At 40.9% G+C, this 27,584-nt stretch overlaps 3 protein-coding genes across 10 annotated transcripts in view; 2 read left to right on the plus strand and 1 right to left on the minus strand.

The window, feature by feature from the left end:
• Window positions 1–15,155, plus strand: part of Hh (hedgehog signaling protein) — a 37,916-nt gene extending 22,761 nt beyond the window's left edge. Inside the window, exons 2-3 of the mRNA XM_071790745.1 lie at window positions 11,474–11,735; window positions 13,676–15,155. Coding sequence (XP_071646846.1) covers window positions 11,474–11,735; window positions 13,676–14,385 — 972 coding nt within the window. The 3' untranslated portion in view covers window positions 14,386–15,155. The remainder of the gene's footprint in view (window positions 1–11,473; window positions 11,736–13,675) is intronic.
• The window catches only part of LOC139814392 (short transient receptor potential channel 4), a 59,765-nt gene extending 37,264 nt beyond the window's left edge, over window positions 1–22,501 (plus strand). The window contains exons 4-14 of the mRNA XM_071780616.1: window positions 16,426–16,563; window positions 18,807–19,144; window positions 19,264–19,459; window positions 19,680–19,856; window positions 20,143–20,413; window positions 20,495–20,600; window positions 20,753–21,054; window positions 21,298–21,549; window positions 21,624–21,739; window positions 21,921–22,079; window positions 22,295–22,501. Coding sequence (XP_071636717.1) covers window positions 16,426–16,563; window positions 18,807–19,144; window positions 19,264–19,459; window positions 19,680–19,856; window positions 20,143–20,413; window positions 20,495–20,600; window positions 20,753–21,054; window positions 21,298–21,549; window positions 21,624–21,739; window positions 21,921–22,079; window positions 22,295–22,465 — 2,226 coding nt within the window. The 3' untranslated portion in view covers window positions 22,466–22,501. The remainder of the gene's footprint in view (window positions 1–16,425; window positions 16,564–18,806; window positions 19,145–19,263; window positions 19,460–19,679; window positions 19,857–20,142; window positions 20,414–20,494; window positions 20,601–20,752; window positions 21,055–21,297; window positions 21,550–21,623; window positions 21,740–21,920; window positions 22,080–22,294) is intronic.
• A 649-nt stretch (window positions 22,502–23,150) lies between these two features.
• Bigmax (helix-loop-helix-leucine zipper transcription factor bigmax) lies at window positions 23,151–26,875 on the minus strand. 8 transcript variants are annotated; one of them, XM_071792391.1, is made up of 6 exons: window positions 26,364–26,714; window positions 26,109–26,286; window positions 24,895–25,044; window positions 24,437–24,816; window positions 24,239–24,349; window positions 23,366–24,151 (listed from the first exon to the last, which is right to left on the minus strand). In XM_071792391.1, exons 3-6 carry the CDS (start codon window positions 25,031–25,033, stop codon window positions 24,086–24,088), a joined length of 696 nt encoding a protein of 231 aa, XP_071648492.1. In that variant the 5' UTR covers window positions 25,034–25,044; window positions 26,109–26,286; window positions 26,364–26,714; the 3' UTR covers window positions 23,366–24,085. The 8 variants fall into 8 exon arrangements, with proteins under 8 accessions (XP_071648272.1, XP_071648492.1, XP_071647954.1 ...); XM_071792171.1 differs by lacking the exons at window positions 23,366–24,151; window positions 26,109–26,286 and adding an exon at window positions 23,151–23,213 and having other exon boundaries at window positions 24,895–25,047; window positions 26,364–26,875; XM_071791853.1 differs by lacking the exon at window positions 26,109–26,286 and having other exon boundaries at window positions 24,895–25,047; window positions 26,364–26,825.
• Between the last annotated feature and the right edge of the window lie 709 nt (window positions 26,876–27,584).

A 27,584-nucleotide genomic window follows, 5' to 3' on the forward strand; every position in this document is an offset into this window, starting at 1 on the left:
TTTCATGTTACGATCTAATGAAATAACAGTAATACACGTAATAATAAATCCGAGATCCGCGGATCTTTAGATCTGAAGGGTGACAAAAAAGTAATCATCGATCTAAGAATCGTTTTATTTGTGAAAGGGCCGACGTGTACAAACACAAAGGCAACAGGTGGTGAGTGACTTCGGGTTTAGGTTACCGGTTCGGCTATTCAGTTTTATTCATGACTCGGGAGAGAATCGCGTATACAAATCTACTATCCGTGGGCTACTCGACCCCTCGAATTCTTTTCCTTCCGTCGACCTTCGAGGCTCCCGGTTAGGTTGGTGCGTCCTGCGGTAATGCGTTCACAATGGATTTAACGATCCCCTTACTTGTCGGGCGCGACTTCACGTCCCGCGGGGCACGGATATCGGATTATCGTTCACAAGTAGCGCAATTACACACGCAATTGTTTAACTAGAAGTTATTAAACTCCATTATCTTGCACCGAGATAGGATATCGATAGCTTCCCGTCGAGTTATCGTACAACTGCGCGCCAACTTGAACTAAATCAAACAGAACCAAGTACCGTAAAATCGTAATCTTGTTATCATTTCCTCTCCATTTCTTTTAATTACCATGATAATATAGCAATATTTTTTGGTCAGATACATACATGTCTCACAATCAGGGTAAGCATTTCGAAAATCATAAAATGGCAAATGTTATATAAATTATTATCTGGCCGGGAATTTGGAGAACGGCGCCAACTGCGCGCCTAGATTTAATCGATAATCGCAGGGAGTGAGATAACCGATACGTGACGGAATGCAAAATAAGAGGGCGATTCAGGCCAATCGTTATCTGCGCTCGATGGCGCCGTCTGTCAATAAACGTCAACGACGTAAACTTGCCGTGCAGGTACTTTTTGATATGTACAATCTATTGCACACTATAAAATATCCTCGATTTAAAAGACTAAAAATATCTTGGTGTAAACAGATTTTGCATTTCTTTTTTACTGATGAGATTATATTTTTTTAAATAGATTGATCCCCAAAACTGAAAATTTTCGAGAAAATACAGACATGTGATAAAGTTGTGAGAATAAAAAAATTAGAATGTCAATGAAAGAAAGAAAAAGAGAAAATATAATCTTGCCGGTAAACTAACTGTAAGAATGAAATATGTTCTATTAATAGAAATTAGTGAAAAATTCAATGAATAAACATTCACAGGAGCAATTTGCATGTGGCCAAGCGACGATTGCAATAAGTGAGTGATTTATAGTTATCACCGTTTAGAATGTAGATTAAGCCTACGATTAGAGCAAACGGCTCGTTGCTCTACGCACGTATTTACACGCGGATGCCTAATTGCGAATACGAATATTTTTCTTCAAGCGCCACTTTGCATGTAGCCGCGATGTACATGGCATGGTCGTCACAATTGTGTTTGAATGATGGGGTATTTATAAATCAAATTTCTAAATAGCGTAATAAACGCGATTTACTCTTGTCTCTCATACTAATTGTATGCAGATACGTAGTAAGCGGATCCGGCGAAAATAACACGCCGAGACTAAAGATCAGTACGGTCCAAAGGTCAATTAGCACTAATTAGCGCGGCTGCTACGACTGATTGATTTAGTGGACGTGCCGTGAACATTTCTTCGTCTCTCGCAATCTCTCCGTGCTTCTTTTTAGGTCTTGCGTCCAACTTCTTTTTCTCAGGTTATACTTTTGCGTTTCTTAAAAAGATGAAATAATTCAAGTCAAGATAACAATATTTTTTAAAAACAATTGCAAGTATCGACAAACTTTCGTTTTTTAAAATAATAATTTGTATGCTAACAATCTACCAACTAATCAATTTTTAAATATGGTTTTATAATTTAAAAAGATCATAACTAAAATGCATATGTATTTTTATAATGTGTTCTTATCGACATACATTTCAGTCAGAATTAAAAAGAAATTATTTAAATTTGTCCAATTCGAATACCTTTCTCCAGGTTGAGAATAACGTTTTCAACCCTTTTAGTTCCTTCCTTCGGAACTGCTTGTCCCACGCTTGTCGATGTCGGACGAGAAAGCGCATTGAGATTGCCATGGATGATTCACAGACAGGTGCTTTAGAAGTTCGTGCCGACGGCACGGAGTAATCACGCGAATGACAAGATAAATAATCGTCCGCCCACGTTGCAGATATTGTGTTGGCTAAAGCGCGTTGCATGTAAAGCCCGTGTGATGTGTGGAATCCCGCTCGAGGAAAATATTCATATATGTTTTATAAGGTATACATATATTTGCACTTTGCATACATTTGTGCAAACGAATCGCGAATCTTAGCTTCATGCAAACATTATACTGTGCACGATCGACAATTTTCTTCAACACAAATTGCATCCTGACAGAATGGTGTCGTGTACGTATGTGTGAAGAATAATCGGGATAAAAATCATTAATCTTTTATACCACGAATTCTGTAACTGTGTACATTCATTGACAATATATGTTACATGTCTTATCAAAAAATATGAAAGAGGAAGAAGATAAAAAACTGACGCAATCCAGATGCACGATGAAGCGATAGCAAATGCTTCTAGATAAATTTGCGAAGGTTCGGATAACATGTTGGAAACTATTATTAAACCGCGGGTAAGCTGTTTTGGAGATAGCTAGAGCACACAAACCGAAATTTTACGAATAGCATCGTTCGGTCAAACACGCTGTATTTTTAATTCGCGATTTGATCAATGCAAGATACGAATGTTCCTCTTACGCAAAGCCAAGGCTTCATTCAACAATTCGCGGAAAATCTACTTTACGAAACTGTATTTTCGCGTTTTATTTGCACCATCAGCGAAGCGTTTCTGTGGAATTTGCTTTTTCAACCGACAAATTTAGAATGCCGGAATCTTTAACTAATATCGAGAGTCATACAATAATAAGCAGAGATCGTTTTTACTCGCCGTCATTCATAGCGGCGATATTTCCGACGCAAGAAATACCCTGTTCTTTTTTTGGTTCTGCTACAGATCCCTTAACGTGACCTAACGTTATATATCCGACACCGTATTACGCATACACATCCGACACCGTATTACGTAATCTGCTATATTTATAATATGATTGCACATGAAAAACTTTTTTATTTTCTGTCTAGACACGAAGAGTCCGTTTTTATTATAACAGCACCTACAAATCATGCTTTTTATTTTATCTAGAATGGTCCTTAATTTTAATGAAATGTACGTTCTATGTGATCAGTGTTTCGAGCGATTTCTCTTTGGTTTATATATCAAGCTTCTTTTTCTTTTAAAAAAGAAAATGGCGGAGGGATCGATGTAGCTTAAGATTAATAATAATTCGATTGCTTAGCAAATCAAACCACTACATATTCGCAACTGTAATTTAATTCTGATTTATTATATTAACTAAATTCTTCTAAAAAAAGAGTTACGCCGCGTGCAGCTTCAACTTTGCGACTGCGCAACTGTGAAAGCACACCGGTTTAACGGGGCGAGACTTTTTGTTATGACTTCATCCCGACCACAAATCAAGGTGACTTATCACGCGCGGTAGAAATCACAGGCAAGAAGGCAGAGATAGGGAAAGAAAGGGAGGGAAGGAGGAAACTAGTCACGATTCCGCCTCGACAGACTCCTCCGTGCGGTCTGCCACGGTCTCCTTACGGCGCGCTCGACGAATTCGCCTTATAACCTGTGATTTACAATGGCATTTACGAGGAGTGTCGCTATATAAAGTTTCATAAACCCCCTCGCCTCCCCAACCACGTCGGCGAATTTTTCCGGAGGCGACGCGACATCCCTCGACTTGAGACGCGCCACGTGTGCAAACTTTCTTCAGACGTGCTAGCACGCTGTCGGTGATAACGATCTTTATCGTCGATAGGAAATAGAACGTGCCAGATACACGTCGATGCGAATCGCCGTGAAATGTCCGCTACGTGAATGTCCTTATCGCCTAGATATCGCCGTCGAGATTAACCCATTCAAAGGAACGCAACTGGATGGAGAGTTTCCGCCTCTATTTTCGTTCGGGCTAATCGAGCGACGTGACAAATTGACATTCGCCTATCTGATCCACATGGAAAGTCGATTCGTTAAATAAGCTTTGAGTATTCTAGGAGATAAGGTAAATCGTAAACAATCGTTGACCACTCAAGGGACACTCATCCCTTTCATTATGGTGATTGATAAGCATTTCATTCAAAACAATGCATGAAAGAATTACTGTCTCGTTTAGTAGGAAATTTATTGATCTTCCTTTGTATCAGCAGAGAGAAACGAGTTCTTTCTGCTGATAAACCGCATCTCTGATAGGGTTACGATAAAACGTTAGTGGATATTGCTACTTATTGTTAGCGCTAGCATTATCGACAAACGCGAACTTAAGCGGAGCGTGGGAAAGCCGTGTAATTTTCTGATTTAAGAGTACGCAAAACATGTGACACCTTTGTCACGTGTTATACGTGGATGTTGTGACGGCGATTAAAACCTCGTTAGGTCGGACGCGCACTAAGCATTCCTGCGGTCCGCACGCGAGATTTAAGGTCCATCTATAGGGTAGATCCCGGGGTTCTCGACGCGGCGGCGGCGATGGCGGCGGCGAAGAGGAACGAGAAGAGAGATAGGATCAGGCTGCTACATCCTGCGGGATCGTAGCGGGCCCGGGCAGGGCCGGCCCTGCCGCGGTATCTAATCTGGCCACTTTTGGAGCCGCGGGTAGCCGTGTTTTGGCCGGGGATCGTGTTAAGGGGATTTACATTCATTTCGATCCTAATAACCCGATCCCTCGGATCCCGATTTGGAACACGATATCCGTCCTCTCTCGTATACATATACCTTGCCCTCTCTCTTCTACCTTCTCTTGCTTTTTCTTTTCCCCTCTCGCCTCTCACTTATTTCTCCTCCTCTTCCTCCTCCTCCTCTTCCTCCTCTTCCATCAGCTTGGCCGGTGCAACAAGCTCTTAAGTTCAGGGCGTCGAGTGTCTCCCAACTTTCACCCCTTTATGAATAATTTCTCGTCCTTACACCGCTCTTTCCTCGGGTGCAGTTTGATAAAAATATCTACAGCTGAATAGAACATTCTTTATCTGCACATTTTATATTACTCGCCTTCACTCTATAATTCTATTGTACGTGTGTATCAGGTTCTCCCATAACACACGTGTCGCCCTGCGACTGCATGATTGGTATGATTTCACAACATATCAATAACAAATTACTCCTTCCATCTTCCTTTATTCCTCGTCGTACTTGATATTCTCTTTCGACCTGTTCTCACGCGTTCTCCGTCAGGTCTTCCAGTTTCTGGCTTGATACAATTCCTTTGACGTAATCTCGCACGTTCGTGACCGCGAAGGGATATCGATACGCGAAGGGATAGCCGGTCGCTTCGCAGGACAGAAGGAAGAAGCCGCGCGAGAGCGATCGAGCAGCGGAGCGAACAGTGGAAGCGACGAGGCGTGCTTTGATTGCGGTGGACGAGGCATCATCACCCGTGGTCGCCTTCGTGGAGTGCCCGAGGAGCCTGTCGACGACGGGCGTGACGTGCCTCGGGGCCAAAATAACACGCCCCTGGTGTCGTTCTGCCCCCTCCTCCCCCCCGTCCCGCCACGTTCTCGCTCGTTCTGCGGGTCCTCCTCGGGCTCTCCCCGCTCTCTCGTCGCCATCACTCCGTCTGATCCTCCTTCACCTTCTCTCTCCGTGGGTAATCCGTTCCCACAGACAAAAGGGCCTCGCGGTCCGTCGACTTCGATCTTCCTCCACCGCCTCGATTGTCCCTCCTCGCGGTCTTGTCTTCCGCTCAGGTATGTAATAAGGATGTAACATGAGCTCCCCCCGGGACACGGCGAGACCTCGATCGGTCCCGCGACAGGTTCGAGCCTCCTTGATCGCGCGCGATCCGGGAGGATCGATCGGGCTTTCCAGGAAATCACGCGGCCGGCCACAGATGTCGAGAGAAAACCAGAAGGATCCTTGATAACTCGATGAGAAATGTTCGTTCGAATGTTCTTTTCATTGATTTTATTCGCGACGTGACGCGAACAGCAGAATGCAACGATCAACGAGCTTGTCATTGCGAAGTAAGATTATATAACATTGGATATTTCTAAGACGTTTGGCTAAATCCGCGTTTGAATTTAACAATAAGACCGTTTATTCCATCATTTGGACTGATGACAAGTATTATACGATTAGTACAGTACGCTGATAAAGTCTGGCCAAATATTTTACCAACACTCTGTACACCAACACTTCACCCTGCTCCGAAAACATTAAAGAGCTACTTTTTAAAGTCCGCAGTTAATACCCGCCTGAACCTTTTAAGTTCTCCTTCGCCTTGTTGTCGCTCTCGTCTTAGAGTGTCACTGCGCAGGTAAGCAATAAGGATGTAACCTGATCTGCTAAGAGCGCAGAAACACAAGGATCGAAACCACGACAGGTTGAAAATTCCTTAGCGAGATTGATCGTCACGTCGATCGGCTTCCCGGAAATTGCATGTTGGCAAGATGACACGTTTGTTACAAGGAACTTATAATTCAGATTTTATAAAGAAAAGTAATATTGTGTAAAATTTTTATAATGAATAAGATAATTTAAAGAGTTTATTATTACTTTGACTATTATTTTCCATATAAACGAGCGCCTAAGAAGATTTGCTTTAACCAATAGCTTGAAAAAAAAAAAAAAATTAATCACTATGAATTGAATTTTTAATTCACAATCCGTCTTCGTCGAGTTTAGACTCGAGATATTCGGTTGTTTGACGAACTGCTAAAATAAAGAACGTAGATTCGTACGGCATACAAATATTACAAATGAAGCTACGAGACGAAAGAAATCAGAATAAAGATGAAGGAAGGAGAGACGAAGAGAAGCGTGAGATAGGTCGTCCCGACGCAGGGATTGCTCTTCAGTCGTTACTGCTGGGACCATCTAGAGAGCTCGACAAACACTCGATGCACCTCGCACGATTCTTTCTGAAAGCACGACTATCATTGTTGCCGTGTCATCTCTTTGGTCCCGGGCCATTGTCCTTCGTGCACCGATCATTTCGTCTCATTTCGATAGTCCCTTTAGCCATCGATTAATCAAGACGATCGCGCCGATCGCGATCGTACGTGAAAAGGGAGAAGAGACGGTGGGCTGAGAGTTTCGACAAAAATCTGCTGGAAGCAAGAAATGGTAGCCTCGATATATGGCAATCTTAAAAGTCCATAAAAGGATTTCAAAGTGTCCGCGCGCGCCACAGACTCCTCTCACTGTCTGAGAATTTAAATCCTTGGCGATCAGCGGAATTGATAAAAGTACGAACACGACGTCGAGCGTGTGGGTGTCACGGGGGTTACCGTCGAGGCGGAAGTGGCTTCCTGGAAGATCAGCTGACGCCTGGGCGGTTCGTTTTGTTGCGCGGTGAATGGAACATTGGGGACCCACTCCCGGGGCCCTCGAATGCAGCCGATATGCGGCCACGGCGGGAACGCCGGGAAGGAGGCGGAGGGTGGTGGATCGCGCGAGAGGAGGGGGTAAAGCAACGAGCACGTTAAAACAAGAAGATTGGAATAAAAGGTTGGCCTGGCCGCGGGAAGGTAAAGCCAGAGCGGGCCCGGAGGTGGAGAAGAAACGGAGAAGAAACCGGTGGGGGCGGGGCTCCGTCTGCGGATGCTGGTATGGAGCCCAGTCCCGCTTCGCACACCATCTTCCTTCATCTCGGACCCAACCCCCTTTCGAGACAGCAGTACGTGGCCCATCTTCGGGTTCCTTTGCTCCCGTCGTTTCTTCTATTTTAACGTGCTTCTCCTCTTCATCTTTCTCTATCCTCGTCCTCGTCCTCGTCCTCATCCTCCTCCTCCTCCTCCTCCTTCACATCTTCCTTCTGCTCCTTGACCTCCACACCCTCGGCCAGCGTCTCCAACTGTTCGGCAACACTCCGACGTCGTTTGTCTCGACGTCCCACTCCTTTGTTCTCGGCGATGGCTCGACAATTTCGCGGACGTTATCTGCGATTTAACGAGCCGTAACATGCACCGAGGGCAATTAGTACCATGCCAAACAGGGAAATTAATATCGCTTTAATGTCGCTACGTTGATTATATACCACAGGATACACGCACGCGAGTCAAGTTGCAGACGCGCGAGAGTTAACACGGGTTTACCCGCACGTTTAAGCGATAAGATACGAAATATGTAAACGAGGTGTAAGGCGACATGCGCTTCGTAATTAGTGGCCATCGGGGCCGAGTGATGAAGGAGAGATAAAATAACATCGGGGCAGAACGCCGAGAGAGAGAGCATCCTTCACACAACGCGACTCATCATCTCCCATCAACCTGACTGGTTTCTCAGCTACTGGCAGCCCGCTATTCGTAATACCACGTGTGCGTGTGTGCGTGTAAACTTTTTATTCGTGTTCGTAAGGATTGATTGGACTTAATTTATCTCCGTAAAGACTGAAAATATCGATAAACTTTTACAAATAATAGGCATATATTCTTATATTTTACTGTCCAGCGTATCACTTATGTATTTTATAGTATGTACAGAAGCCAAATTTGCTAGCATTGTTAGTACCGTTGCTCTCTTTTTCGATTAAATCGAGAACCATTATAATAAGTGGCCGAGCGATATTCCGAATGACGATGCTCCTTCAAACGATTTCCAGGAAACTTTCATCCTCATACCTCTCACAGAAATTGGGATTGGCCCAATTCCATTAAGGTCCTTTCTGTGAACTAAAGCCGCGGCTTCCCTTTTGCGTTTCACACGAACAGTCGTTTTCGGGAGGTTCGGCGCGCGTACAAGCACTCGGGTGAACTTTTTTCGATTTCCGCCGCAATTCTTTTCTTCCTCCCCTTTCCTCCACCGTCTTCGCGTAACGCTCCTTATCCCTAATGTATTACGGGCCGGGCCATTTTTTACTCGAAATGGATTTTCATAAGACCCGACATTCTCGGCTTTGGCCAACCGCGCGCACTCCTTCTCACTCCATCATATCCTGTATCTCTTCAACTCCGCCAAAATATTTGTAAATAGATGTAAAGTCTGGGAGGGGCCCAGGGGGTACCCTGCTGTGCGAACAAGGCTCCCCATAGCGCACTACGGCCGATATATCTCTCGAGCCCTTCACCATTCTTCCCTCTCTTTATATGAGACTCCTTCGCAGCCTTTTATACCTCCCCCTCCTCCATCTTCCTCTTCTTCTTCTTCTTGTTCTTCTTGACTCCGTCGTCATTCTCATGCTCTATTACCTCGGTTCTCATCGTGTATCGTGCAAGGCGAGGACTACGCACGAAAGCCAAAGGCGCATGAGAAAATTTTCGTGGATCGATTTTTTATCATAATCTTTGTATCAAGAATGTGTATTCAATATTTTGGTGACAGGTGAAGTAGGAATACGTATTCCTGCATACGCATCCTACCTTTATAATCTGCTCGACAATATCTTTACGTTCGAGGAGCAGCCCCTAGGAAATCAAAATATATCTTATTCCAATATCACTATAAAATGATTGATTCATTTTAAATCGATTTTTCCAAGGGATGCATGACGATAATCCTTCGCTTTCATGCGCCGGAAGTAACATGACAAGTCGATCGAAAGTTAGCCATGTTATGATATAGCAGATAGCTGAATCAACAGCCTTATAAATTTCGCGAAATGTATCACACACAAGGGAATTAAGGGCCGCCTATTGAACGAATTCGGATACGCTCCGTTCACAGGGGTTCACTTGAACCTCGGGGACTTTAATGGAAATTCATCTGACAGCCGACGGGCGTGCAATTCACTCGCAGCAATCGCGTGCACGTGGCGTGAAGGTTTCCATCGGCGTGGCGCGGCGCGGCGAGGATCCGATCTCGTGAGCGCGAGGAAATAAAAAGGCGGCGAGAAGAGGAGGAGGAGGTGAAGGAAAGGTGGGACCGGTCCCCCGACGCCCGACGAGAGGCCGTCGTCTGCACTCAATAGGGGCTAATTGCCGCAAGGAAAGCTGCAAATTCGTGGACATTGTTAGCTCCGTTCCATTCTCGGGTAGTGTCGAACGGGCCTCATTGTGGCCGCGCGAATCGCGAGCTGCTTCGTGTCCGACGGTGCACCGTCGGGTTGCGCGCCGCCATTGAAATACCACGAGAATGAAAAGGGGTGAGATGCAGGCCGCCGGAGTGTGTAAAATTCGTCGCGGCCGCAGCGCGTTCTCGCGATCGACAGGCACCTCACGACGGCTTCTACTACTCTCCCTTCACCTCCTCTCCCCCCCACTCCAAAGTTGCCAAAGTCGATTGTGCCCTCCCGAAAATTACCTTCTTCCGCGCACTCGGCTGGGAAGAAAAAGTGCAAAAGGAGCCCCTTGGGCAACTCGGGGGAGAGGACCCGCTCGATTTACACCGAGCGCGTTCACGCACAAGCGGGCCTGTCTGTGTTCTGATCAGTCATCCGCATGATACAGCCCTGCGTGGGCGATTGCCCTCCGAGAATCAATTTGAACACGGGCCTCGGACGTCTCGAATGCCCTTCGACAATGCCGCGGCTCCGGTCAATGGGGACTCCCTTGCGTTTGGCTTCTCGCGCCCTCGATACGCCGCGTTCCGGATTAAGCCCGGGTTTACACGGGTCCCGCGCTATTGGGGCCCCTGTCTCACTGAGTCGGGGCTCGGGGCTATCCATGCTTCGTTACGAGAACGCGTACCCTATTGACTCACTGGAGCACCGCCTGGCTGCCGTCGTCGTCGACGTAGAGGTAGACAATCAGAAGGAACGAGAGAGAGAAAGACAGAGAGAAGTGGTTCCAGGTGAGAAGAGAGGAAGCGGCTCGGCGTGACCGAATGATCCTCGACATCGGCCGTATTTATATTCCTGTTTGCCCGCTGATTCGCCACGGATCTGTGCCCGTTAAAGTCTCTTAAAGATCCAGGACAAACCTCATAACCGGTCAAAATACGCATTCGTTTTCCTAACCGGCGATTCACGCGATCGCTCTCTCTGTACCTGACGCCACTGGTCACGACTAAGGTCTCCTTTTTCCGCGCGCACCATGAAATCGACTGAATTCTCCGGGCTTGGAGCCGAGCCGAGCCGAGCCGAGTTGGACCGTCGCTGGCGCGACGTTTTCAAATGTGACGGAAATCGTATTAAGCGGAACTAACCGGAAAAGTGGGTTGCGATGAAAAGTCTCGCCGAAAGAAACGAAAGCCGGCTCTAATCTTGAATTTCAGAATGTATACTTAATCCGAATTCAAAATAAATACACTAAAAATAATTTTCTGAAAGTAGAATATAGGAGAAGTATTACGGTCTCTAGATTTTAATTCCTTATAAATCCTTATAATATTTTTAATCTTTAAAAATAGATTTCAACATGTCAGACGGTGTGAGCCTAATATCATTGCACCTAAAAACAAACTTCCCTCCGTTTGCCGATTAGATTAAGCGCAGCCTGCCGATCTGTTATCAATTTTGACTCGTGCAATATTACAGAGGTGCAAGGAGAAACTCAACACCTTGGCGATCTCGGTGATGAACCAATGGCCTGGAGTGAAACTGCGGGTGACCGAGGCCTGGGACGAGGAAGGGACACACGCGGTAGATTCCCTGCACTTCGAGGGACGAGCCGTCGATATAACGACGAGCGATCGCGATCTCTCCAAGTACGGGATGCTGGCGAGACTCGCGGTTGAGGCTGGCTTCGACTGGGTCTACTACGAGTCCAGGTCCCACATACATTGCTCCGTCAAGTCTGGTTAGTAGTTTCCGTCAGAACGCAGTAACAAATCAATTCGAAGGGATGTACGAGTCGCGATCGAATTGTCTTGAATCGCGCCGAAGAAAGCGAGAGCATTAAAAGCGGTCGATCCGCGGACCGTGTGTGGATTTTAATTGCGGTCATTTCGCGTTAATACCCGCGTAAACGCCGCGTCAATAAAGATGAGCGTATAAACTACCGGACAGTAGTTGTAATGATGCCGTTTAATGCAATAAAGATGCTGGAGTCGGTGCAGTTGTGTAATAACGTCGTTTAATGGAACAAGGATACTAAAGTCGCGCTGTTCTTAAATCGCGAATGACAAAGTGACTTGGCGCCTCGAGTGCATGTATTATATAGATAAATGACGACATAAAATCATCTAACATTATTGATATTGCTGTAATCTGACTGGGATCGTTAAACTTGAATAATTTTTCAAACCAACATCTAGATCCAGTTAAATGAAATAATTAAATGAATACCGTATTGTTTTCTACTTCTCTCGTGAAAATTGGAGCCACTACCTTGTATGTGTCAGTCTTAAAGATGCTTATTTTACCGACTCCTCCTCCCTCTGCTCATTGAGAGTTACGAGTTACACATGCAATGTAGCAATAATAGAAACGTACGACTACTTGTAAATTTAAATTAAATTCAATTATTTCTATCAAGTTTGATTTTAGTTCGGATATAATCAATTAATTAAATAATTCGAATATTTCTGTCTAAAATATCTCTGATATTTTTATATATCAGAAATTTTATTGAGGTTTTTGAAAATAATCCGTCACGTGACTTTTATTCAAATTTGAATCGAAATCGATTCAATTTTTGAAACGATCCAAACTGAATATCCGAATTTTCTCGAAAACATCCTAAATAACATGCAGACAGCAACACCACTAATTAGTTTTCTCTGTTAATGAAAAACGGTCCGCAGAAAACTACAAATTTCAAATAATTATCAGATATAATATCAAGTAGATGTAAATAATTTATAACATATCTACTCTATCATGCATGCTAAATTTTGAGGCATGGAGGAAATTTCTGCATACACCAAAAGATGGCTCCTACAGTATATATTTATTTATAGAGCATCCCTAATTTAACATTTTCAAAATCACGATTTTTGTATTTGGAGAAACACGAGAATGACCCCTTAGAGTAAAGTGATACTTAATTAACCTTGTCGCGCATCTACTTTCTCTTTTGATCCTGGATCCAGTAATATTTATCCGCACGAGAGCAATCAGCGATTCGTGTTCGTTCCAGGCCACGGTTGGGTCTCGAATTTCAAAATAAATGCCGATAAATCAAGGCGTGCCTGTCGGTCCGAATTAAAACCGAGCATAGAAATTGGCGCAAAATCGATACGAGTCGATGTCGAGGGGAACGAAAAGGGGAAACAATGAGGTAGAGGGGAACCGAAGTGTGCAACAAAAAGTGCGAACGCGATCCACGCGCGTTTAACGCTCCGCCAATTTTCACTATAATCACGTTAATTAATCGACAGGCGATTGCGAGCTTAACAAATGGCAACACTTACATTCTCTTTGTACCGTAATTAAAGGATATTCTAATTTTTGAAAATGTTATTACATTTATAAAGTCCTTCTACATCCGCACGCGTATTTTTATCGCAGTCTTCCTTATAGAATATGATTTTAATAACGCTTTGCTTATCTCGGTCGCGCGTAATCAGAGTTTAAAAGAATATAAATAATACTTAATTTAGAGGTAACGCCATTTTCGTCAAGACTAGATCTTGGTAGCCTAATAACATTATTCTCGCGTGAATTTTTGTGTACAATCCTTCGCCTTAGCAAATCCTTCTCTTTATTATTATATAAATAATACTTTTTATTATGATATACATTTTTGCTTTCTTTTCTCTCAATTGTTTCACTGTCTTATCTCTCTTTCGCTTTTAGAATCGTCGTCAGCAGGCAAGTCTAGTGGGTGCTTTCCCGGGAGGAGTCTGGTCCGGACGGAGGACGGCAGTACGAAGAGGCTGGACGAGGTGCATCTCGGCGAGCGTATCGCCGCTCTGGATTCCCGTGGCGACGTTGTGTACAGCGAGGTGATCGCCTTCCTGGACCGTTCTCCATCCGAGAGGAGACAGTTCATCCGCCTGACGACTAAGTCCGGCCGAGTGCTCACGTTAACGCCAGCGCATCTGGTGCCGGTAGAGGGTCGGTCGTCGGTGTTTGCCTTCAGCGTGCAACCCGGCGATAGGATCCTCGTGAGTGACACCGATGCGACGAGCGCGGCGAATGAGGTGGACAGTCGTCTGCGATGGGACAGCGTGGTCGAGACGAAGCTGGTCCTCGAGGAGGGAGTCTACGCCCCGCTTACGATGGAGGGCACCCTTCTCGTAGACGACGTTGTCGCGTCCTGCTATGCCGTCGTTAATAGTCAATCGGTGGCGCATTACTCCTTCCTGCCGCTGAGGATTTGGCACAGCATAACATCCTTTTTCCGGCAAAGGCTGGGCGACCCGCAACACCTCGTGGAGAGACATAACAATGCATCCAGAACGGAACCGACGACAGGAGGAGAGCAAGAGGGCGTCCACTGGTACGCGTCGATGCTCTACTCGTTCGCCTCCTACGTGCTGCCGTCGAAGATGCTCTACAACTGAGATCTTCGATAAGAACGATAGACCTCGTGCTCCGAATCAAGTGTCGAGTGAATCATCGAGCATACGCTCGAGTGTTCAGTGCAAGATTCGAAAGACTTCTCGAAGCCACGAAACTTAGTGTTGATTAATCATCGGGACGTCGCCTCGTCTCTCGGGACTTGATTTTTTATGGATCGTTGTCATGGATTCCGGTTACACGCGTGTCGTTGAGGACAGTTAACGTATGACCGCGGGGTTCCTGTTGTGAGAAATGCGTGTATTTTATACATGGAACAGAAGACGTCGTCGTAGGCGAGAGACATAAAGTTGGCCAGTGACCTACCAGTGTTCACCGAATGACGTGTGGAATATTAAATCCTAGGACGATAGCAAAATAGAAAAAATGGAAAACAGAGCTTTAGGGAGAATCGGGACTTTTTTCTCTTCACGTTTTAAATGTATGTACACATTATACTGATATACAAGTATTACTTCTCTATTTTTTTAGTGTTCGCGAATCGTGTGCGTCTTGTCCGGTATACTTGTTTCTGAGATGTCGAAGGGAATTGCCTTTGTGTCGCGGAAATGTGTGTAAGATAATTGCCGATTATTCTATTGTAACGTTATTCCAAACGATCTTCTGGATGTACGTGCGAGCAGTAAGAAAGCGTCTATATTTCTAAATATACGTTGTTGAAATCGTAATTAATTTAAAGGAATGAAGAAGTATCATTACTTTAAGTAGGATCCACAACGCGTCTTTATAGAATAATAAAAGATTATTGTATATACCCCGCTTTTTTTGTTTTCCCTTCTTCCTCTAACGCAATGAGGAGGGGGTGTAGCCTACTTCTTTTTCTCATTCTATTAACATTGCTTGTATCCCATAAATATATAATTTAATGTTACATATCCGAAATTGTAATTATAGGTCTATTCAGTTCGAGCCGCACTTTCTTTCTTTTGAAAGAAAATCGATATAGATTTGGAAGATAGAAACGAGAGAAGCAAATTGCAAAGAAAGTGCGACTAAAAAAGTAAACAACCTTATAGATATTTATTGTCACTATCGATTGTGGCAATAACTATCGATTACCGCTGTACAATAATGTTAAATCGCATTGTTCTCCGTGTCATATTTTTAACAATAGTCAATTATAATCAACATGTTAACAAAAGTTAATTAATTATTTTAATAATATAAGAACTATTTTTCATTAAGAAACATAACTTAAATTATTATCAAAATATTATATATTATTATATATATATATTATTTTATGTATATTATATTATATATTATAATTATTATTATTTCAATTATATTATTATTATTTGTATATTGCACACAAACAAATTATAAATTATGTATATATACCTCTTCCAAAAAATTGAATTACATCATTAACGAAAGCAGATCGTCGTGTCTTGTTATTTCCGTACAGCGAATGCTATTGATTAAATAAGTAAGTTAGAAAATTTAAGCAAAGAAAGACATAATCCATTACTTTATACCGTAGAAAAATTATTTTATTATAGAAAAATATTAAATATGTTAAGTCTTCTCTTAATTATACTTACAATTAGAAAAATAATTATTTCTCCTTCTCTGCCTCTCTCTCTCTCTCTTCTTTCTGAAATTTAAAATTCTATACTATGGAAGCAACTTCATTTCTATACTGCACCAATAAATCGAAACAAAATGTAATTAACATGAAAAATATCTTTGACATTTCGTTGTTCTAAAATATTTTATATTTAATGCCTGAATTTTTCGAGCGGTTCGATTTATATTTCGAAATAAATCTTATTTTATATAATCGTGATAAACGATTATAATCTACTGGTCACTCGTAATGACGGATAATGAGACAATAGCCGGCACAGAGGACGAATTTGAAAATGTAAGATTAAAAAAGATATTGACCCACAATTTTCTAGCACTCATTTTCTTTTTTCCTTTCTTCTCTCTCTCTCTCTCTCTGCTTAATCTTTTTAATATAAAAAATAAAAATGTAATATAATACAACCCAGGTTTATCTCAAGGTTATTTTATTGCAGCATGCTGGTGTGGCATATCCGCATTTGCAAGAACTCGAAAAAAGGTTTTTCGAAGTTGTCGCTGATGGAAGTGTCACCGAAGTACGGTTATTCCTGGAAAAACATCCAGATTTCAATATAAACGTCATAAATTTCCAAGTGAGTACATAAATTTGTAATTTTTCACGTAATTCTAAAAGTGTATGAAATATTAATGTGAAAGAAAAGGTATAGATCACTGTACTCAAGCAAGTTGAAGAAACTCATTCGCGCGGAATCAAAAGTATATGAGCTCGTTTCTTGATTTGCAATTAAATATTGATTAAGCACAAGAATGATCAAGGATACTATTTACAAATATCGTTGACGATCTGAAATACTAAATTACATCATGATACAATGAGTTTTCCATAAATCACTTGACTTTCTTTTCTATCTGATTCGTTGGACTACCCATGAAGCGGTGCAAACGGTTTCAAACCAAACTCTTAAACAGCTCATAAAGATTTCCGGATTTATCTTTCTCGTCACCGGCTTTCCGTGAGTCAAACGATACCGCCACTCATGTTAGGATTCACCGAAACGACGAAGCGTCAAAAGGAGATACGCTTTTCGCATTTTCGATGTTCAGGTCAACTCTGTCAATCTTTTCTTTAAGATCGCCTGGTGTTAGTAATTTAAGATGTTCTACCGTTTTGAATTTATACTTGACCTTTGATGCTTAGCAGAAAGAGATTCAAGAAAGATAGGTCGAAGTGCAACTAACGGAGTAATCGTTATCGTTTGCTCTAATTGTAATTTATGCTATTAACAAATATCAATGGGTAAATTTTTCATAAAAATTTTCGGAAAAGTTTTTGTACAATTTAATTAAACATTCAGTTATATATATCTTAAAGAATCCAACCGTTTCAAAGTCTTTGACAAACTCATGCGGTTTACCCCGTGCAAGAAACGGCGGAACCAATACAGGAAGAAGGGAGACAAAACGAAGAGAATGAAAGCGATACGAAGTCCAGTTATCTCAGATCTTTACCCTATAAAGGAACACGTACCCCCCGTGGAATGTTTCCTTCATCCATTCGGTCGGCATTGGTAATCACCTCAGTGTGCTCCTTTCTCTCTCTCTCTCTCTGAGAGGGTTCCAGAAAAGCGACCAAACTCTCGTTTGACTTTGAGACCGAAATGCCGAAGCGGCACGAAAAGAGATGGCACGCGAATGGAAGGAGTGGAGAAGAGAGAGAGAGAGAGAGAGAGAGACAGAAGAGGGAACTCGATGGAAAAAAGAGAGAAGGAAGCTGCGTGTTCTCCGGCTGTATCTCTAGCCATATTTCAGGCCGTCTTTTTACAAGACAATGGTTTCAACCGAGACCTGATAAAAATTATTCAAATAGCCCGACCCGCTGTAAATTCCATATGGGAATTCCCTCGACATCGGGAGCTCTTCCACGATCTACTTGCGTGCCTTGACGCGATCTATAATGCATCAACCTCTCTCGATGCGCCAATTCGACCCCGTTATTTTCTGACGGTACTTTTGAGAGTCCCTTTAAACTATCCTTTTTCCCTGTAAAATAGGAATTTGAGATATAAAAAATATAAACTTAGCGAGCTTCTCGTAAGAGGATTATCTCACGTTATGAGGCCACACCTCGGTCATTCTGCCGAGTGTTTTCGCTTACCATTCATACTTCATACAAAAAAAGAATATGGCAAAAACAAATGATAAACAAATATTTAGCCGGGCGTAAAATCTGGTGGAGTCACGGGTCACGGCATCAAGGGCGGCAGCTGTCTATTGTCAAGGGACAGCTAACAAGGGCTTTTTGCCGAACATATATCACGGAGTGTTATTGTCGTTAGGCGTGGATGTACACGGATACTCCCAGGGGCCTGTCGAAAAGCCAAAATATCAGTGAATATTGTGACTGGTGTCGGCGACAACAATGGTGCTGGCCCATTGTTGGGGCCCGCCTCTGTAAACGCACCGCAGATGGGCGAGAAACGTCGTCGAGCCATTCTTCCTACAAAAAGGGACACGGCCGAGAAAAAGAGTGGAGTCGATAGCCTTCTAAAAGTCGATCTCACTGCAGGAAGAGGACCGTGGTGGACTCACGACGGGAAGGAATTCCGGGAAAGTTCAGAATTTCGGTCGTTCAACCATTTGTGGCGTACCGCTTCGCGTTTTCTTAGGCAGATCGCCATTTCCGCAATCGATTATTGACAATTACAGGTAGCAGGGGCAATAGAAACGGAGGGGAAAAAAAACGCCTTCTGAAATTCATCCATTGTGTCACGTACGCTTCATTTTTCATCTTCTCGCTCCGTTTTCTCTCCTAATTTATAAAGAAGCGAACTTTCCCTGTCAGTCAATAAATGTCAATGGAATGTTTCATTTTCAGGGCGTTAGTGCGCTGCATATTGCTGTTAACGAGAGAAACTCGGCGATGGTCGAGTATCTGTTGTCTCATTCGGACATCGATCCGGGCGACACGCATCTGCACGCAATCAGAGATAATCAAACGAGGATCGCCGCGATGATATTGAATAAGCTGAATGAATTGACGCCGGGCCTCGAATACGCCGGTGTCACTCACAGCCCAGATTTCCCAGACGATACAACGCCGCTCGCGGTAGCGGCACAATACGGGCATTTCGAGATGATTGATATGCTCAGATTCCGACGTCACATTCTACAGAAACCACATCCGCCTAGTTGTAACTGCGACGAGATTTGCAAGTACGAAATTTAATTTACGAATTTTTTTCATCCAAGTCCAGACCAACGACTTGAAAATACCGCAATTAAATTGCTTATTCCATTCTTACATTTACCTTTATTTTTTTTCATTGTTATAGACCGGAAAGGGAAAGAAGTGATATCCTGACCATAGAAAAAATGAGATTGTTCATGTATAGGGCGATATCGAATCCAGTATACATTTGTCAAACTGAAGAAGACCCGATCTTAAAAGCTTTTCAATTATCGGCCGAACTTCGTAAAGAAGCTTCATTTGATAAAGAATTCTATCCCGATTACATAGCATTGTCCCATGTTAGTTAAATCTTATTTCTTATTGAAATTTATTGGATATATATTAATAATTATTATCAGCAAAATTGTTCATTTCATTACCTAAGGAAGACAGATCTGTAGAAGAGAGGAGACAATAAATTATCTATTATATTAATGTATTTTGATGATATATGCGACGTGACAAGATATTATCTGTTGCTCATGAAAAATTAATAATGCACCTAGTTTTATGATAAAGGAGGTGTCCCAATTCGCCACAGACTTAATCGGATGCGCTCGTACCTCCGAAGAAGTCGAATGTGTATTAAGACAAATCGCTGGTTTCGGTCGTACCTCTAGTTTCGTCTACCCCCGACTCTTACTAGCTTTGGATTATGAGCAAAAAACTTTTGTGGCTCACCCGAATGTACAACAGGTATCGTAACAATTGATATTCATGTTAATCTCAATTGATATCGTGTCTTACATTGCTGTAGTTAGTACTAAACGATTTAAAAAAATTCTTATCTAAAATAAAAAAATTAAAATTATTTGTCTTCTATAAATCTCTTAATTTTAATAATTTTTTAAATCGGGTTACACAGAATTCATGCTTTACAGTAATTGCTGAAAATTAATTCAGCTTTTCAAGCACGGGCTTAATTTATAAAAGTAACTTGCAAGCATCACCACGAAAGTTTTCGCAAATGATTTTGTTTCAGCTTGTCGAGAGCAAGTGGATTGGCACGTGGCACGAATGGAAGGTCAGAAATACGTGGCTGAAGTGCTTGACGGTAATTCCACAGATCGGCATGCTACCAATCATAGCACTCGTCGTATTGCTCGCACCGAACTCAAAACGAGCCAAGTTCTATGAAATCCCGATTAACAAATTTCTCTCCTCCGTGGCGAATTACCTGATATTTCTCACGTTCGTGTTTTTGCAATCGCGTAGCGACAAAACCGAACAGCTTCGCGGACCACCCAATACTGGTGCACGTCCAATTACCTCCGGTTAAAATTAGATCTTGGTCAAATAGCTTCTTTTTTTTTTAAGTGAATTTGTCCCTTTAGGATACGAATGGATTCTCGCTATTTACGTGATATCGTATGCATTTGCATTTGCTCGACTTTGCATCGTGGACGGTCCAGTTAGATGCTTCAGAACACGTACGAATTGGTAAGACGAAAATTAGTTGATAATAAATCGTAATTAACAATGAATTTTAAAAAATTATGTGCAAATTTTCTAATCTAATTAATAATAATAATCTAATTAATAATTAATTTATGATCACTTTTTAATATAAATATTTTTCTCGTACAATGCAGGTATGAGCTTGTTATGATCGTATTGTTCATTCTGACGTTTCTCTTCTGGATAGTTGCCGCAGTAGACGTTAGAATAAATGGTCAACGTGATTTGGAAAGAAAATACTGGCACAGATATGATCCGACTTTGATAGCGGAAGGGATATTTTGTATCGCGACTATCATGGCCTTTTTTAAATTATTATTTATCTGCCAGCTAGACTATGATCTAGGACCTTTGCAACTTTCCTTAGTTAAAATGATCAGAGACGTTGGCCATTTTGTCGCAATATTCGGTATCATCGTTATGGCATTCACAGTTGGTAAGATCATAGCACATATTAAATTGTGTAAAAAGTTTCTTTGAATCAGTGGAATAACTGTGAGTAATTTATTTAACAAAAATTTGCGTAATTTCAGCATAACATTATCCCAGAACTTTCCAGGTTAAAAGAATTTGTATCTGCAAAAGAAAACCAGTTTAAAACAGTTTCAAAAGGCTTTTTGCACAATTCAATATCTTTTTTTATAGCCCAATGTTTTATGAACTTGAGACATTGCTTTAGGATTGTGCCATCTTTATCAATATTATAATGGAATGGTGCAGACCGATGACGAATCAAAACTGAAGACGGAGCAAGAAAATTCCTTCGTCGACTTCAAGTCCACACTAAAGACTCTCTTCTGGGCTGTTTTTTGCATGAGTCCTGTAGAAAGTGCCGATGTGATCATCGAAAACCTTCCAGGGGAAAGAGAGTCAGAGACAATAATCAATCATCATAGCTTCACCGAATTTATCGGTTATCTTGCTTTCGCCAGTAAGTAACACTATTCCTATCAGTACTGACAATTTATCAAGCCGTTCTAATAACCTATTCTTCCTATTCTTTAGGTTTTCAATTTATTTCTGTAGTAATCGTTTTGAATATGCTAATTGCGTGTATGGCGAATACCTTCACCAAAGTGACCGATAACGTTAATGTGGAATGGATCTTTGGTCGAACTGAAGTTAGTGAATTCTTATAAGTACTTACATTTCAACGTTTACGTTTTTGACGCTTTAAAACAAATTTTTCAAGCTGTGTATTCAATGTAAAAAATGCGATAAATGAGAGAGGCGAATATGAAGTTTAACAAATCGTGGACCATTTATAAATGTCAATATCACATGACCGCTCTTTTTTTTCAGGCTTATGTTGATGTCATGCTTACAACTACACTTCCACCTCCATTCTGTATTTTCTCGATTTTCACGGGAATGCGACCAGTAGTCGAGTATATGAAAATACTAATTAAACCACCACCTGGCAAACGGGCACGATGGGACTTTATAAATTGTTGCTACATAGTCAGTATATTACTAAATCCTAACTGAATTTCACGAAGCAAAAGTACACTTTGCATCGAGCAATCCTTTGTTTCTCTTCATGGCATTTCATTTGTATTTTATTAAAGTATTTATTTATAAACATCAATGTTTTCACACACGATCGATTTATGATCAATAAATAAAAGCAGAGACGTACGTTTTGATTTATTTATTCAATCTATATTCCGTTGCAGGAGGATCTGGAAGAAAAAAAGGACAATCAATTCGCAGAAACCATGACGCAACTGGTGCAACGTTACCTCCGTCAACGCGAAAAGAAAGCAGAAGAAACGGACGTGCAAAGGCTAAGAAAAGAATTGATAGAATTCAGCAATATTCTGAAAGAGGCTCTTAGTCCATCTTAAAAGATATTTCATTGATATTTCATCTCAAAGAAATATTTCTATATTCGCACCTTTATATTAATTTTTTAATTCTTTACACAGTATGTGTCAGAAAGCGTGATAAGATCTCAATATCTGTAACAAAGATTAATTGTTTTTTACTGTATAGAAAATAAGAAATACTTTTTATCAGCACACAATTTTACTAAAATTTTTAGTAAAATGTGCCGTTTTTTTATCTCTCGGAACTGCCACAATTCTGGAAACGTCTGGGCTTGCAATTTATAAATTTCGCGCATAGTTCGCGTAGCGAAGAATGTTATTTTTACAACATCTTTTTGCATTGAGGGATTGCAAAGCTTCGACCCCAGATATCAGTGTTCGACCCTTCATCATAAAATTCCCCGTATGACGAGGCTGAAAATACATCTGTCTCGGACATCTAATATTTATATGAAAAAAACACGATCTCTTATATCCCGATATCCATCACGTTTACTCGAAATGTAGCTCTACGTGCGTCTTAATGTAAATATTATGTACAATGTTCAGGTCCTACGTTATTTAGTTCTTTCTCGTCCGCAATGTTTCTTTTCTCAAATACCTTACGTCCTCTAGGCGACGTGGATTCGGCTTGTTATTTCGTTTTTATTTTGATGGTAGCGAAGAGCATACATCCGAGCTGGGTAAAACTCGAGTAGATATACGGATGATCATTTGATCAAGCGAAAGTATCTTGTACATATTTAAATTTAAATGTTCTCGGAATCTAAAAATATTTAAAGCAAAAAATTTAAATGCCCAAATATTTAAAGGATGCGCTCTTTGAAATAATTACAATTATAAAAATTAAGTGTAGAATAAACGGGATATTAATTATAGCAAGGGAAAGGGAAGATTAAGGAACAATATACGCAGAAGTTTGATCGTGTATACGTATATTCATATATGTTATTTGTATAATCAGATTTACATGCATATACATATATACACTATATGCCATTCGTTTATCGCAAAGTGTTGCAATAAGATTTGGTAAAAATATTCGACATCAGTTGTTGATAATGACACTATATTGTACCTATCGGATGTATATAAAATAAACTTTTATTCATATTTCCCATGCATTATACTGTGATGCATGCAACGCACGTCTCTTTTGGTAACTTATTATTAAACGTCTGAAGATCTCAATTTATGGAAAATATCATTTCACACGTATCTTCACAAACTACAACAAGATGCTAATTATACACAAACTGGAGGATATCTATATTAGAGATAACTCACGCAAAACTTAAAAAAGTATACATAAAAGTAATACGTAGATTTTCTCAAGATTGTATGTATATAAACTAAACATTGCAGTAATAAAAATGCAATCAGAAAACCATCAATGTTTCTCATTTTAATCCGAACTTGTTTCAATTTCGCTTGTTTTGGGTTGTCGAGAACCTGCTCTATCGTCAACCAAATGAAAAAACTAAGAGATATATACTCTTTGTTTTATAAACTTGATTTTATATCTAGATGTTACATAGTACGTCATGTCAATTTTCCTCTTATAGACATATAAGGATCTAACGAATTCTTCTGAAGGACATTGTGCAACGAGTACCTTTCTCAAAGATGCAGACTTGACTAGCTGATTTGATTGTTAGCGATTGTGAACTCTCGTAGTACTGAGAGTACTACTTGGCGTAGAGTCTAGGAAATTAATAATAATGACATTTATCAACTTTCATGCATTTAAGAAAATAAAATGGAGAACGAGCAAAAGATATAGTTGTTTACCTGAGGTTTACAATGTTCCTCCAGCCAACTGAACACGCAACCAGATAATTCCGTAAAGTTGGCTACAGAAATATTAAACGTTTCGAAAAGGCGATTCATTATTGCCTCGAACTGCAACACAATCATACAATACAAATCATATAATTATAAGGGATCATAATTGCGATAATTTCAAAAAGAAAAAACTATTTTCCTTACCACTCGAAACTTCATCTCGTCCGAGACACGCATTTCCGTGTGTCCTGGCTGCGTCTGCTGTGCTTTGACAATCTGCTCGTAATTTGCCTGCATAATGCGTAACGCAACGACTTCCTTTCTCAGTGCATTACGCTCGTCCTCTTGCTTCTTCTTCTGTTGCAACAGAAACTGTATGTAATCGATAGATTTTTGAAGCACCGTAGCCTTGGAAATCTTATAGCCCGAGGAGTCCGTATGCTGGCAGGTCGGTACCAAATCCTGAAGAGAATCGTAACCTTTCTTGATAGCGTCCCGCCTCTTCTGCTCAGCCTGCGTGTGTGCCTCTCTCCTACGCTCTTTGTAGCTTATAGTGGAATTCTTGTTATCGCTATCTTCATCCTCTGAACAACATATCATTCATTGATTATTATCCATTCGCAATATAGAATATCTGTCAGTGCAAAAAAACGTGCGCTTACCTGTATTATGAGCGGATGAAGACGGCGTGTTAACCGATCCTGTACTACTACAACGGGAAAAAGTGTACTTCTCTGTAGGACTGGACGGCTCCAGCTTCATGTCACTGTCCGATCCCATATTACCACTGCTAGCACGCATCGTTAAGCTAGCTGCTTTCAAAAAACAACAAATGCACAATACATTTGAGTTCAAGTACGTGATATTGATTATTAAAGATAGAAAAAAATATGGAATTTAATAATGTTAAAACTAATAATTATATATATATATATATACAGTTATTGTATTTTAAAAATGAAGATGTGTCAAGTAAACCTAAATGGACAGGATTAAATGAATAAAATATGTTAGATGTGACTGTACACAGAAAACATACTTAAAAATGTTTATAAATAGAAATTATCTTAAAAAGCTTGCGTTATTATAAATTTTTCTTTTCTGAGACGACAAATAATACAAGAGTGATCTTACATTACTTACGTTTTGCTGCTTTATTCGTTCAAGTTAATGCGCAGTCTTATTAGTACTGAGGCTTATCAGCATTATATGATAAATGATGGTTATATAACAACGTAGCGGTCACAGAGTCAGATCTCTTTGAATGCGACAATATATAGAATATTTACTGTTAAGACTTGAGCCACCTCTCTTTCCTTGCATTTCGTTTGGCACTTTTTTCTATTTTTTTCCCAAATCCTTTGCATGTACCTACTATCTAATTTTGTGCCTGCTTTTTTTTTACATTTTACAATCTTAATATTAAAGCAATTTTTTATATTTCTTTCGCAATTAAAAAATTATTTTTCTATTATTGTTTTGTTCACATTTCTTGAAGACATACTCTTATTTTGAAATAAAAAATTATAGGTACGCCTATAAGCATGCAACTAAAAATAAATCAGAAGGTACTAGGTAGTGTTTGCAAACGGCTAAACTCCACATAACTGACAACTGACATAACAACGTATACTGTATGTATGTAAACACGAAGCTGCTGCCAAAGCAATCACGTGGTCGGTTGCGCAGATTCAACTGCGCACAAAAGAAACTTAGGTGGTGGGAGACACGTCCCCCCCTTCGCGATATCTCCAAGCAACAAGGCTGCGTTCAAAACGGTTATGCAACTGCGTCAAGAGTGAATATCAGGATGCATTCAAGAAGCATGAAGTTGAAACGTCGTCGGGTTGAACTTTGAACCTTCTCCCGAACGCACCATGATGGCCGAGTGGAATCGTCGATCGCTCTCCGCTCGGAGTTGCGTGTTATTTCACAACCTTCCGAACCGAACGCGACTGTTGTCGTTGTGTTGTTGTTGTTCCCGAGTGTAGGAAGTGCAGGACAGCGCAGGCGCAGGCAGGGGTAACCAGGAGCCAGGAGCAGGAGCAAGCGTTCTGAAGATCGTACGACGGGAGAGAACAACAATAGGGAGGAGAGCTTTGTTTCTTTTTTTTTCTCTCTATTTACTTACGGTTCTCGTATCCGTCCTTGTGTACTGAATCTGCCATGATTGGTCTGGCGCGACACCGACTATTTCTCGCTGAAGGGACAGGGAATCCAAGACGCGCACGTGAAACGCGGTTATAATCGAGAGTCGAGGGACGATCGTATGACGGATTGACTCCGAGATAACGTCGGATTCACATGCGTTGAAAAGAAAAATTTGGAATTGTCAAGGCACATCGGACCGCACCAGATTACTCGGTTACACCCGGTACCCGATCACGACACCGTGAACGATCTCGACGTGTTTGTCTCGTAACGATATCTTTGCGTGGTCTCTACCATCTTGGACAGAAATAGAAATGGAAACACTAGGGAATAACGCTAGTTCCTTTCAGCCGCGCTACGTTGCACCTTCTGCGCTCAGGTTGAAACATATACCGATTGGAACGAGCGCACGGTCAATTGAAGGCAATTGAAGGGGCGAAAGAGAATAGAGAGCGCAAAAGAAAGAATACTGATGCATTTGCTCGTCTCATGTCCATTTTTCTCAATGTAGATTGACTTTAATCTGAATTTAACTTACTTTTCATCTTTTTCTAATTCTTGGACCTAGACAGAAATAAAAAATTAATCAAATCAAGATTAAAGTTAATTTACATTGATAGAAATGGACATTACTCGCATATCTCCCCCGCATTTTTCTTCTTTCTCCCTCCAGAGCTGAAATGAGCTTATTTCGTGTTAAAAATGAAAAGCGCTTTGATCGTATTAACAAAACTGTTATAATGAATTCCATATCTCGTTAGCAAATTTGAAAGAAAATTTTTCTTAGTCGTAATGATCGTTTGATCTACTCGAATTCTACAGATATTAATAAAATTAATAAAATTAAATTAAGAAAGCATAAAACCATTCATTTTATCCCCGAGAACTTCAACTATAATTTCTTTACTATTATTTCATAAATTTATATACATGTAAAATATATATTATATATAGATATATTGTTTGATAAAACGTATGGCTTTGAAATTACTTCATGATTATTCATTAAGAGTATTAATATACATAATACTCATAGAATTAATGACATTAATAAAACATGATTAATAATTAATAAAACTAGATTGAACTGGTGCAAAAAGATGTCGTGTTATCAAACTTATTGTCTGTTGTGTTAAAAGAAAATTAAATCAAAATAAGCGAGGATTTAAAATGTTTTGAGAACTACAATGCGTCGATAAAA

This window comes from Temnothorax longispinosus, chromosome 1 (assembly GCF_030848805.1).
Source record: "Temnothorax longispinosus isolate EJ_2023e chromosome 1, Tlon_JGU_v1, whole genome shotgun sequence".
Taxonomy (NCBI): Eukaryota; Metazoa; Arthropoda; class Insecta; order Hymenoptera; family Formicidae; genus Temnothorax; species Temnothorax longispinosus.